The sequence below is a fragment of the Solea senegalensis genome, linkage group LG13, assembly GCF_019176455.1.
Source record: "Solea senegalensis isolate Sse05_10M linkage group LG13, IFAPA_SoseM_1, whole genome shotgun sequence".
Lineage (NCBI taxonomy): Eukaryota > Metazoa > Chordata > Actinopteri > Pleuronectiformes > Soleidae > Solea > Solea senegalensis.
In genome coordinates, this window is record NC_058033.1 from 20,330,261 (window position 1) to 20,342,833 (window position 12,573).

General features: G+C 41.7%; 1 protein-coding gene across 5 annotated transcripts in view; it reads right to left on the reverse strand.

The window, feature by feature from the left end:
- Nucleotides 1-12,573, reverse strand: part of rapgef6 (Rap guanine nucleotide exchange factor (GEF) 6) — a 103,518-nt gene that overhangs the window by 61,708 nt on the left and 29,237 nt on the right. For 4 of the 5 annotated variants that reach the window (XM_044042993.1, XM_044042989.1, XM_044042990.1 and 1 more), the window contains exons 4-5: nt 12,279-12,362; nt 3,611-3,680 (exon numbers count right to left, since the gene is read on the reverse strand). In XM_044042993.1, the coding sequence (XP_043898928.1) occupies nt 3,611-3,680; nt 12,279-12,362 (154 nt within the window). Of the gene's footprint in view, nt 1-3,610; nt 3,681-10,030; nt 10,115-12,278; nt 12,363-12,573 lie in introns of those variants that run through there. The other variant, XM_044042994.1, reaches the window with a different exon arrangement.

The following is a 12,573-nucleotide window of genomic DNA, read 5'->3' on the forward strand; positions in this document are numbered from 1 at the left end:
CTATAATTAAACTTCAGAAAAGAGCAATTAGAATAATAGTTATCTGGCATCCTCTAATCAGTTATTCATATGATTTTTTTATGTAAAAATGTCTTCTTTTTTTGTGCAGTGAATGAAACTCTTCCTTCTTTAAATTGAGAGAAGGAAATTATAATCTACGAGGATTATTTATGTTTGATACTATCGGAGCAAGATGTAGATGTGTGTCAGTATCTATCTTATATTATCTTAAAATAATTACATCTTACAATATGAAGTGAAAGTCATTGCACGTGCACTGTTTTCTGTATTTTCTCTACATTTATGATTTTCTTGGTTTTTCCTAGTGTTATAAGTACAGGACGGGCAAAAATAAGCCACGTGCTTCAGCCTATTCCTTCTTCAGTTATTGGCATAATTGTGTTAAATGATTTCACTTTAAATCATTCATTCATGTCTGTGACTGGATGGGATTATCCGATGTCATCGGCACACAGCGCAAACCTTCCATGTTTGTCTATCTCGGCGTCACTCGACGATTTTACTAAAACGGGACGTAACAGCTACTCCTTGTACTACGACACGATGTCGACAGAGGAACAGGCCGGCGTGAGCGAGTGAGTGAGTTCTGCCGGAACAACTGCAGCATTGTGCGGCTGTAAAAAAAAAAAGGACTCTGCGAGAAAAAGCTGCAACAAGGGACAGCGCGGCGATAAAATACAAAATAACTGTCGTAAAAGGGGGGGGGGCAGTAATGCAGTATCGATGTGTCCCTCCTCACAGCGAGAAAAAAGTGTCATCTTGCCCCGTTTTAATGAGCCTCATGAGAGAAAGAGCCTGAAGGTAACACACACAGGAAATTCCTCTGGGGGAAGGTTAGAAATGTACGAGACTCTCGTGTCTATCCTGTGACCATGGAAGTGCGTACATCGCTCGCTCTCTCTGTGGCTGTTGGAACGACGATGTCCTCTCCGTGTCCCATGACCAACAACACTAGCATCCATTACTCTTGCCTTTAGGTTCTGAACTGGTGATGTGGATGGGAATGAAGAATTGGTTCCAGTGAGAACCTTTCGGAGTGGCCTCAGAGATCAGATTGTTGTTGTTTTGTGTCTATGATGATGATGATGATGATGATGATGAGGGAAGTCATGGAGGAGAGAAAGAAATTCTCCAAAAGCATGGCTTGATTTTAACTGTAACTCTCTTATTCGAAATAAAAACAACTTTAGTGGATGATGTAGAAAATAGATAAATAGAAGTATGAACTTAATTAGTATCTCATGTCCATCTAAATTAGAGCTGCAACTAACGAATACTTTCAAAATCGAAAAAAACAGTTTCGATTTCCACAATTTGAGCTTTTTACATATTAAAGAATGAAGAATAAAGAATAAAGAATATTGCTGAGTAAACAGCTGCGAGAATGCTTAACGTCCATTTACCAAGTGTTGTTTTGGTTTTAAAACCTTGGCAAAACACTTTACAATAAGAATTGAACTCGGGTAGAGCTGCAACTAATTATTATTTTCATAAACGAGTAATCGTTTGGTCCATAAAATGTCAGAAAGAGATAAAAAACAATCAGTGTTTGTCCACAAACCAAAATGATTCACTTTTGAATGATTTCTTTGTTTTCTGGAGCAAAGAAATGAAGAAAATATTCACATTTAAGAAGCTGAAACGATCAGAAATCTCGCTTTAATCACGGAAAAAGCTTCAGAGTAATTGTTTCAGCTCTAATCTAAATACGCTGTCATGACGAGCTTCACGTCCTCTTACATACGTTATAGACGACATATTTTTGCTCCATTCAAACGTTTCTTTCTCCCCCTTTTCCCACGACTGACTTCCACACACACACACACACACTCTGCCCTCTATTCCCACAGTCACACACACACAACACAACAACTACCCTGTTACTCGATGAATGTCACTCCTGTCCATCCTGTGACCAGAGTCATGACAACAGCCACAAGTTACACTCCCTCTGCTATTCCCATGGTGCCCATTAGCTGACTGGCTGCATTGCAGTGTGGCTAAAACCGCAGTCTCTTCCACTCTGATGTGTGTGTGTGTGTGTGCAGGCATGTGAGTGTAAATTTACACTCCACACACAGGTTCTTTATCATTTCATGTGTTTTTCCTCCGACGTTGGAAAAAGAGGCGATATTGTATAATATGTTCTTTGTCGTTCTTTTTTTTTAAACCTTTCTGTTCCAGAGTGCTGCAGATCGATACCTGAACGTCGTCTTATTCTGCGAGTGTTCCAAATAAGAGAAAGAAGCAGCTGCTGCAGCACTTTATTATTTCATTTACGTCTCCAACTCAGTGGCGACGGCCAAATCTATGCACAAAAACCTAAAACTGCACACAATTTGTAGATTGCAAATGATATCCTTTATATAATAAACTGAAACTTTGTTTTTACTTTGCACAAACCTGATGGTTTATAGATGCTTTATTACTACTGGTAGATATTATTTTTCTTTCTCTATTGCTACCAAAATCTCTAACTTCTTCTTTTAAACACAGGCAAATTGAATTAAGACGTGTAATATTTGTTCTTCTTTCCTTAAAAATCTTGTTTCTTTTGCTCCTGAGCTGCACGGCTGACCGTTTCTCTACACTAAAACAACTTCACATTCACACAGCATTGCACGATCGAAGCTGGAAGATCATCAATACCCACCGCTCCCCTCTCCTCCTGCAGCAGCAATAGCCTCTGAATGGACCCACGGGGGGTAGTTCACGATTGAATGCCTTGCAGAAAGCACACCTTACTATGAGAACCCTCTTTCCTTACTGTATGTTCTAGTGTCTCTGCAACAGTCAGTGTGGAGTTTGCGGCAGCAGCCTTGACCTCGGCTGACTCATCACAACTCTGCCGACACGAGGACACAAAAAGCACTGTACGGGGATTTGAGGAGCGACGTTTAAGCAAAGAAACGCGGGGGAATGAGGGAGAGCGCACAGCTGATGCTCTGACACCGCGCTGTTGTAAATAAAATCTATTTGTCACGGTGCTTTAGACAAGGTTGTTTTGCAATGTGCAAAAAAGGAACGGTTGGTTCCAGAGTTTAGTGGCTGAAGGTCTTTATTTCTCTGGATGTGTTTGATGAATGAAAAATTCAGACTGTTACTCATTTCCCTTCTCTACTTTCCCCACTTCCACATTTGCAGTTGTGTAATCCAGACTATATGCTGCATGACGTACTGTATTTCAGTGTCAGATGTCCATTATTCACAGTCAAACTTTCAAATAATGTGACCCAAAGGCGTCAAGACTGTTCTTAACACTTCATTAAGACTTCAGCAATGACCTGATTCGTCAGTTTGTCTCGGATTTGACTTATTATGGTCGTCCACTCCGGGCACAGCTTGTTCTCAAGTAGCGTTGATTTCGGTGAATAGGAAGAAGGAGGGGGATTGTATAAGGACACATAGGATGAGGAAGGCAGAGATAAATAAGGAGGAGGAGGAGGAGGAGAACCGGGGTGTTCAGGGGGTGAACGTGTAACACACAGACATCAACTTAACTTAAACGCAATGAATAAAATCATAAACGGACATAAAGACAAAAGGTAAGGCGGCTTGAGAGGGAGAGAGACTTAGTATTAATACTCACCACAATCATTTCTGACGGCTCCAAAGTGATGCATTCACAGCCTCGCCTGCCCCCGAGCTGCTTGCCAAAACTGCAGAGAAGAACACACAAACACACACAGGTCGTATAAGTATTAACACCGGCTTCTCAAATTACATTTGTCGCAGAACTGAGACGTTCAGTGATTAAAATTAAATTAACAGCAGAAGTCTGTGTGTGCCAACAAAGAATCTGTGTACCTGAAACGTAAAAGTAAATCAAGACCGGCTCAAAAATGACTAAGAATAAAATATAATATATAATGGCACAGGTGCAAATATACAAAACCCACATATTAATGTTCAGTTCACACTTTATATTAACGTACAGTGCTTACTAACATGCATATAAGTAGCATACTAGCCCTTTATTAGCAATTAACAATGCATTCATTTACAGTCAACAAGTGATAATCAGGAGTTCATTGCAGGAAAAATCTTATTAAAATAAGGTTATTAAGAATAAGGTGTTAATAAGTGCTTAATAATTACTAATAAAGGGCTAGTATGCTACTTATATGCATGTTATGGTGAATGGTGAACCATTGTTCTTCATGCAAATGACTCGGGGGTAACACCTCATACACAAAGCCCACATCTGTTTTTGCTGCTTTGTCAGTTTAAAATGACCCTCTGAGGGATTAATGAAGGCATTTCATCTTAAATAACATGTTATGCAGTAAGACAGATGCTGCCGACACATTTTCAACACGACCTCAGGAAACACTCCATATCTGCGTCGTCATCGTGAGAACTCAGGTGAGAGACACAAGGACGCATTAAAAGGGAACCTAAGACTGAGGTCCGGTATGGAAGAGCCTCTCTCTCGTGGCTCTGTCGGTACGAGAGCGGGAGAACTCGACCGCCGGACTGCTGCAGCTTGGAGATCAATAAGGCTTTGACGTCCACACCGCTGTCCAATCACAGTCAATACTCGACCGACTGTGATGGCCGATATTAAATGTAACTCTACACACAGCCTTTGTGTTGAAGGTTACACATGCAGTTTACATTTTCGATACATATTTGTTCGGTACTTCCTCCCTGACCGGAGCACACAGTGACACAGTCACTGGTCTGAAATAACACCCTCTGTTAAATATTGAGATTTTAGACAATTTCCCTGGTAATTGTTGCAGATTAACCTCCGTTTTTAGGATTCTTAAGTCTTTTTAACTGAGCGACAGTTCGGCATTGTTCGGCTTGATTCTCTGACGACATTCGCTGACCAATCAGTGGCCGTCAGTCTGGCGACGTCACGCCTCAGCTCGCTCGAAACCGCTAAATAACTAAAAAACTAACTAACAATAAATGTGCCGTGCCGAGGCGAGGCGAGCCAGTGGAAACACGCCAAAAAGATGAATGGTGTCCCTTCTGGTATACGAGGGTTACGTTCAATGTCACTAATGTTACACACACTGGACCTTTTAGAAAGAAGTGAGCCGAGCTGGGTCAGAGCTACTTCAAGGCATACTAGAATAAAGAATGAAGTTTGATTCCGTACTAGAATGCTAATGTCCATTTACCAAGTGTTGTTTTGGTTTTAAAACCATGGCAAAATACTTTTCAATAAGAAATAAAGTCAACTAACGATAGTTTTCATAATCGAGTAATTGTTTGGTCCATAAAATGTCAGAGAATGTTGAAAAAACATTGATCTGTGTTTACCAAACCTGTAAACGATGAGGTTCTCAAATGTCTCCACGAATAAAGTGATTCGGTTTTAATGATTTCTTTGTTATATCGAGCAAAGAAAGCAGAAAATAATCGATTCATTCATCAAGTAATCAAAACACAAGAAAAAAAAACAACTGAAGTTAAAAAGGTTTTCAGGCTTCACAGGTTCAGCTGCCGTCAGTCGGAGAGGAGAGCAGCTGATTCTACACCGAGACCACGTGGGTCTGTTTGCTCTTTTCTTATCACACGGTGATTCGGCATGACGTTCTGGGAATGTATCGGCTGACAGTCCAAAAAAGAAAAAAGGCAGAACAGAAGCCAAACATTTACCTCTAAATGGTTTACAGATTGAGAAAAGCTAACTCATAGCAATTATTACGTTTAGATTTTCTTTCCCTGAAAGGAAGAGGAAAACAGAACATTTGAGCTTCACCATGATGTTCGTGTACTGTTATTATCCACGAATATCAACTTACTCTATTGTTCACAAAAGAGAAAACAGATGTTACAACTTCAGAAGGTAATTCAAATAAAAGGCACAAAGAATGATCTCCAATATGAATATCAGCATAATATGGTAATGAAGCACATGAACTGTCCCACACGTGTATGTCAGAGCGATATAAGCTCAGCGGTGTGTTCGTGTTCTCCGAGAACACACTTGGCTGTGAACGCACCTCGTGCCTGAAAGTGGCGACTCAGCGTTGTTTAAGGACCAGAGGGGACGGCTGGTTTTAATTATGGTGGCCGAGCTGAGCTAACTTTCACTCTCTTTCCCTCTGGTTGTCTTTATTCTTCATTTATTGTCTGATTATTTTTTTTCTCTTTTCATTCCTCAGTTCTTCTCAGAGCCAGTTTCATTCATAAATCCCCCCCCCGTTACTGTCCAGTCCCATTTTATTTTCTCCTGCTCTTCCCTTTTCTTCTTCAAACACTTGCATGTCCTTTCATCTTCTGTTCTGACACACACGGCTTGTTGGAACGTATAAAAAGCAGCAAACGTTCGCGTCATCGCGCACCGCTGCAGACACTATTCTGACAACCTCAGCCTCTTGATTTAGAGCTCGGATTAAAGTCCATCTTCATAATGTGTTATGATTCACGGTGTGCTTCATCCTGTGAGTCACCGGAGTTGAGGAAAGATAATAACTACAGCACGTCTGCACCATTGCTCACTGTGGCTAAAGTAGGATCCCATTAGAGGTGAATTTATTTATATGATAACTCACTGAATCCACATTTTTTGGATAGAAAATTCCTGAAATAAGGTGAGCACTGAATCCACGTAGAGCACAGGTGTCAAGGCTCTCTTGAGTTTCCTCTCTTTTAGCGTTACACATCTGCTAAAAATGATTGAGCACAGCAAATTATTGGCTAAGATACACGTGACTACAGGACTGTTTGTGCTGAAATACTGAAATACAGCAGAGGACATCAGGCAAGACTGCTGTAGACCTTTTGGGTTTTCAAAATCATCCACTGAATGTACAAAGGTGTGAAAGTGAATTCAGTAACAGCTGATTTTTGTTCAATATTATCTCCAGCACTGAACGTTAGAGCCATTTGTGACAGAAGAGCCGCGTCTTCTGTTCCGTTAAGAACAAGTGACTCCACAGTTTCTTTGTATCGTGCTTAATTGAGGTTGTTAATCACGGCAGTCAGCCCTGGCCTCTGATTGGCCGTGCAGTGAACAGGCTTGCCTGTGCTCGTGTGGATCATGCGCTTTTGTATGACAGAAGAAAGTTTCAGTAAACAGTAAAAACAAAGAACGTGGTCTACGGAGTTTTATATGCTGTATGCATGGAGTCTATGGCTTAAGTGGACATTTTAAAGAAAAGATGGAGCCACACTGTGGGATTCTAACACGACGTGTGTGTCTTTTTAAGTCGCATCTCAATGTTTTCATCGTGTGATATTTCATTGCCCCCCACTGGAGTAATTCTGCATTTCCTCCTCTCCCTACACTGAGGTGAGAGGCCAGCGTCGGATGCAACAAACACTCCTTTGAGCTGCGAGGGGTTTACCGTCATCTGTGAATCATCACTGAGGGAGCTGCGCCACAGGAATCCCGTGATTATTTGTTTATCTCGTGTTTATTGACTAACACAAATTAGCCAATAACATTAAACCAAGGTGCTGCCGTGCTAAAGTTTCTTCTAATATTCTGGATCATAATCATACAAGAAAACCCATACATACGCTATCCAAGCATGCTTGGATTTTAAGGGTTTTCCTGGGAGGAATGCAGTTTCCTGGTCAGAGCCCTTAACATGGAGGTCAGCCCAACTCTGACAGATCTCTCCACACTCCACTGAGGCGAGACGCATGCTCCCTGTCAGCACAACACAGCCTCCTGCTTCATGTGCACTTGTGTTTATCTTATGGAGGTCCAGTTTGAGTTTTAAAAGGGAAAAGGAGGTCATTTTTGTCAGTTTTAAGCAGAATCCTTTTACTTATTTCAAATTGTCCTGCTGTTTTAAGTCTTTTCTGCGTCTCACTGCATGACAAGTGCGATACAAAGTCAGTTCAGGTTAAATCTCACAGATCACATGTGTGACTAAGTGTAGGTGCAGCGAGCGACAGCTTCCCACGGCACTGAAGCGCTGCCTGCGCTGGATTCCAGCAGGTGATGATATCTCTGCCTTCTTCTCATGGCGGAAACAAGTTGTTGGCAAAGGGGAGAACAGGTTCAGACCCCGGTCCAGTAACAGCTGCAGCACCCTGGGCAATAAAGCATGACAGCCGGCACAGAAACTAAGGCCACACACACACACACACTGAGGAATCTTGTCGGAATCTTGTCGGAAAATCCAGCGACGTGACCAAAATAGTAATATTGACTTAAGGGCAAAGAAAAATGAGCTTAAATTTCATTATAATTTAAAAAGATGCTTGATGCTGATTTGTAAGGCTATACTTTAAATATGGTTTCTATACAACATAATTAACCCTTAAATTAAGTTTGTGTATCGCTGTCGACGCGAGCACACTTTGCATTTCCCGTAGTTACGCGGCGGTTTGCGCTCTCAGAAAAACACCAACGGTTTCTGAAAGCTGAGAAGTTGCACGTCAAAGCCGACGTGTGGTTATTACGGTAATTTCACTCGTGCTGTTTCAATGAAGCTGGAGAATCAGTGTCTTTGTCCGCCAGAGAGGAGAGAGTTGGAAGAACACCTGTACATACAGTAGTTTTGGTTTTTTTGCACATTGAGAGACAAAAATTGTATTGTAAATATGTTTCATACTGTTCGTATTTTAACATGCAGTAAATTGTAAATATCTGCCAGATACTGGACGCTATTCTGGAATAATGGACAAAAGCAATTCGTTACAGGACATTTTCTGAGCCTTTTATGGTTAAATTAAGCAAAAAAGACATTTTGAGGGTTAGATGTTAAAGGGTTAAAAGATAAAAATGTATTGTAATGTATACAAATGTAATTTTTGTGTGATGTACATTTTGAGTACATGGAATGATGGCAGAATTAGGAAATAGGAAAGCAGCTTCTCTCTCTGATTGTTAGTCTGTTCATTTGTTTATTAGGCTATTATGTTTGTTTGGGATTCATAAAAACGAATAAATAATGTGCTGCTAATGTAAAATGTTTATTATTTCACTGCCACTGGTGGAAATAACCGTGAACAAACCTGTTGTTCAACAAAAAGACAAAAAAAAGAGTCCTGCTGTGTTAAAACAGTGCCAAAGTTCACGCTACTCGGAGGAAGTCCGAAAAAACAACACACACACACACGAACTGTACACTTTGCTCTCAACTCTGGAGGATGCTCATTTAGCTGCCGTTTCCATGGCAATAATGACCAACAACAAAGTGAGAGCGAGAGAACTGCAGACCACAAAATCTGACGCAGACATGCTCTATTCTTACTTGTCAAAGCCCAAAACTTCCTTCCTCCCAGTTTTAGTGTCTGGTCGGCTAATGCTGACCGCACTGACTCACACACACACACAGAGCAGTGAATGCGACAGACAGACCACCAGCACATATAAACACTTCAAAAACAACCAGACAGACTCCAAGTAATGATGAAACAGGGTCTTTTAAAAGGAAAAACCTTATGGCACATTATAAACATGGGATCAGTTGAGCAAAACAGAGCAAAAGTGACAGCTGCGACTAAACTCCAGTGATCAAGTGACTCAAAGTACTTTCATTCATTGTTCCCCATTCTTAAAAATCTGTCCTTTCTCCAACAAGGTCCTGATGAACCCTGAGGAATAAGATAAAAGGTAAAAGGAAGTAAAGGATTCAAACTCATTTATAATAAACACACGGAGATATCATCCGCACTGTTTGTTTTACTATGTTTCCGTCGCTCTTGATCAAATCATGAATTCAACGTAACATAAAAGAGTGACAGCATGTGGAAAAAAAAAAGAGGCGCCTGCTGCTCTTCAAGATAGTCATTTGTAGATAAAGACGAACGACACACACACAAGTTTTAACGGCGACTTTTTCCTGAGCGCTGAGGCCCCAGCTCTGTTAAAAGCTTTCCTGCCACAGTGCCATGGGGAATTCCTGGGCTGTGGAGCTGGTTAAACGATGGCAGGCAGGAAATGGGACCATGCAGCGTTGAAGAATGCACACAGGACGAGGGAGAGAGGGAGTTTTGAAAAATCTCAAACGAACGCTCTGCAGTGGCTGTGCCACTAAAACAACGACAAGACGCGAACAAGCGACAAATATCATACGATACGATCACTGACCAGGAACAGGAATGCTGAGGGTCCACGTCTTTGGATTCCTTGTAGGTGAAATTATAACCAGCATGTTATTATCCACAAGGAGGAATCGGGAAGTGGAATATTCCAGTTATCCGGGGTTTCTTTTTAAGATCCAAGTGTTGTTTGTTGTGTGCTCCAGAGAATATTATTAAGTGAAAAGTTTTCTTCAGAAAGCAGAAGTAACGAAACTGTCAGTCAGCCTTTTAGTTTGTCTTTAAGTGAGGGAGGAGTGTGTGTTCTCTCCCGCTCTGCCCTGTTCTGTCTGTCTGTCTGTCTGTCTGTCTGTCGGCTGGCTCCAGGGAAGTGTGTGTGTGTGTATGAGTGTGTAGCCTGCTCATTTCCTGCCTGGATGTGCTGCTGGGCTCCAAGTGGGCAGGCTGCTCAGGAACACATGGCCAGCCACTGTTCTGACAGGGGGTTCCGCATTCCACACACACACACACACACACACGTATGCACATCATTCCCCCCATTAGCTCTCTCTGTGACCCTGTCCAAGCCCCCCTGTTGCTACTAGTTCTCCAACACAGGCGTACACACTACTACACAACCCTCCCCCATCCCACTCTGTTATCAACTGACCCATACTGGAATGGCTACACACACACACACACACACACACACACACACAGTCCAAACTGCCCTGAGGTTACTAATAGTTGGCCAACTAGTTTTTTTTATCCAGTTGATCACTTGGTGCTTTGTGCTGGATAAACTACCTCAACAACACACCGGTTACTGTTATCTCTGTAAAGTCTGTAAAGGATCAGTCGTCACGACAAAGCGACTGAAGCAACTGTCACGTTCCATTTTGCCCGTTTCACTCATAGTTCCAATCATGTTATCATGACTGACACTGAGGAAAGAGCTAGGTACAATTTCACTATTGTCAAATACGGAAACAAATAAGGAGTTTATTTTGAAGTAAATGTATCCCAACATAAATTCCGATTCTCCAATACTGAATTAATTCCGGCCCTGCAATCAGTCACATTATTAGTCGATATATATTGTGACAAAAGCAGGTATTGTAACATAAAACTGACTGTTTTATCTCTACACAGCCCAGACTCCTACCTCGCTGTTACTGAAAACAAAATAAAACAGTCTATGAAAACGGAACACAGTCGAAAGAATTTTTGCATTTGCATTATTTCAGTCTGTTCCACTAAAGTGATTCCACGATTTTCCATGACTCCAAGTCAGAAGATGCTTCCTGTAATGGTCTTTTTCCACTATGGTCCCGGCACGGCACGGCACGGGTTGGTTTTCCACTACAAAAATAGCACCTACTCAAGTCTGATGACCTACTCAGCTCGCTTGGAACCTCGCCAGAGCAGGTTCTATGCTAGTGAATAAAAAAATGAGAATAAAATGAGAATATACGTCAGAGTCTGAGGCATCGTTCTCTCTCGCTTGTGGCCAGGGGGTTAGAGGTGTCGTATATAATTTTATTTAAGAGACAAAAAGTACCTGACTTCCACTAACACTTCCTTTTCTGACACACAATGCTTCAGTCTCACACTGACGACAACAACAACAGCAGCAGCAGCAGCAGCAGCAGAGGAAGGATGAACATTGTTGTTGAGTGAGCGCTGACCTTGAGCAATTTCTGCTACAGATTTCCCTGTTCAAATCAATTCCAGTGTTTAAACAAGTGCAATATCACCATTTAAGGTATTTTGTGAGGTATCTGGTGGGGATTCTGTGGGTGTGGGGAGGATGGAGGGACACGTATTGATCTCCTGTGGTAATGATTCATTAGGAAACAACACAGGAGCTACTTTTCTGACGACTCTGAGAGCCTGATGATAAAAGACAGCGTCTGACAAATACATTGATTAATGCAACTCAAGTGTCTCGTCTTCAGAGGCTGCAGGGAGTCACTATGCCCGGTTCAATATCACCCCCACGTCAGGAAAACCTGATTTTTTTTCAGGAATAAATAAGAAAACAGAAGAAATGACAGTGGAGGAGTGACCTGCAGCTGTGAGCTGAACCAAGCATGTGCTCCAACAACTCAGCTGTCATGTCTGCCTCACCGATCCACTCTATGACATGCTGTCGACACACACACACACACACACAAACACAACTCTAACAAGATAGGTTGTTTTCATTTGTAATCTCAAGCAGATGCCACCACCTGTTCAAAGTGAGCACTTAAAATATACTATAATACACGTGTGTGTGTGTGTGTGTGTGTGTGTCACTGTGTGTTAGTACATACCAACATCTTGCCAGGTACATGTGCTCCTTGACGAAGACCGATCCAGAGAGCAGGATGTACCAACAGGTAGCGACGCTGTCCGGGCTAAACCAGAGAGACAGAACACAGAGGTGTGAGACTCTATAACACACTAACACTACAGTCTGTTAAAAACGCCTTTTTGGGACTATATTTTTTACATTTTATAATTGATTGAGGTCAGTTTTTATTTCTCTTTTGTGTCACGTCATGTCATGCCATGTCGGCCCTTTTGGGTTATCTGCAAGACCCCTTCTATGTTACCTTTTTAGCTTTC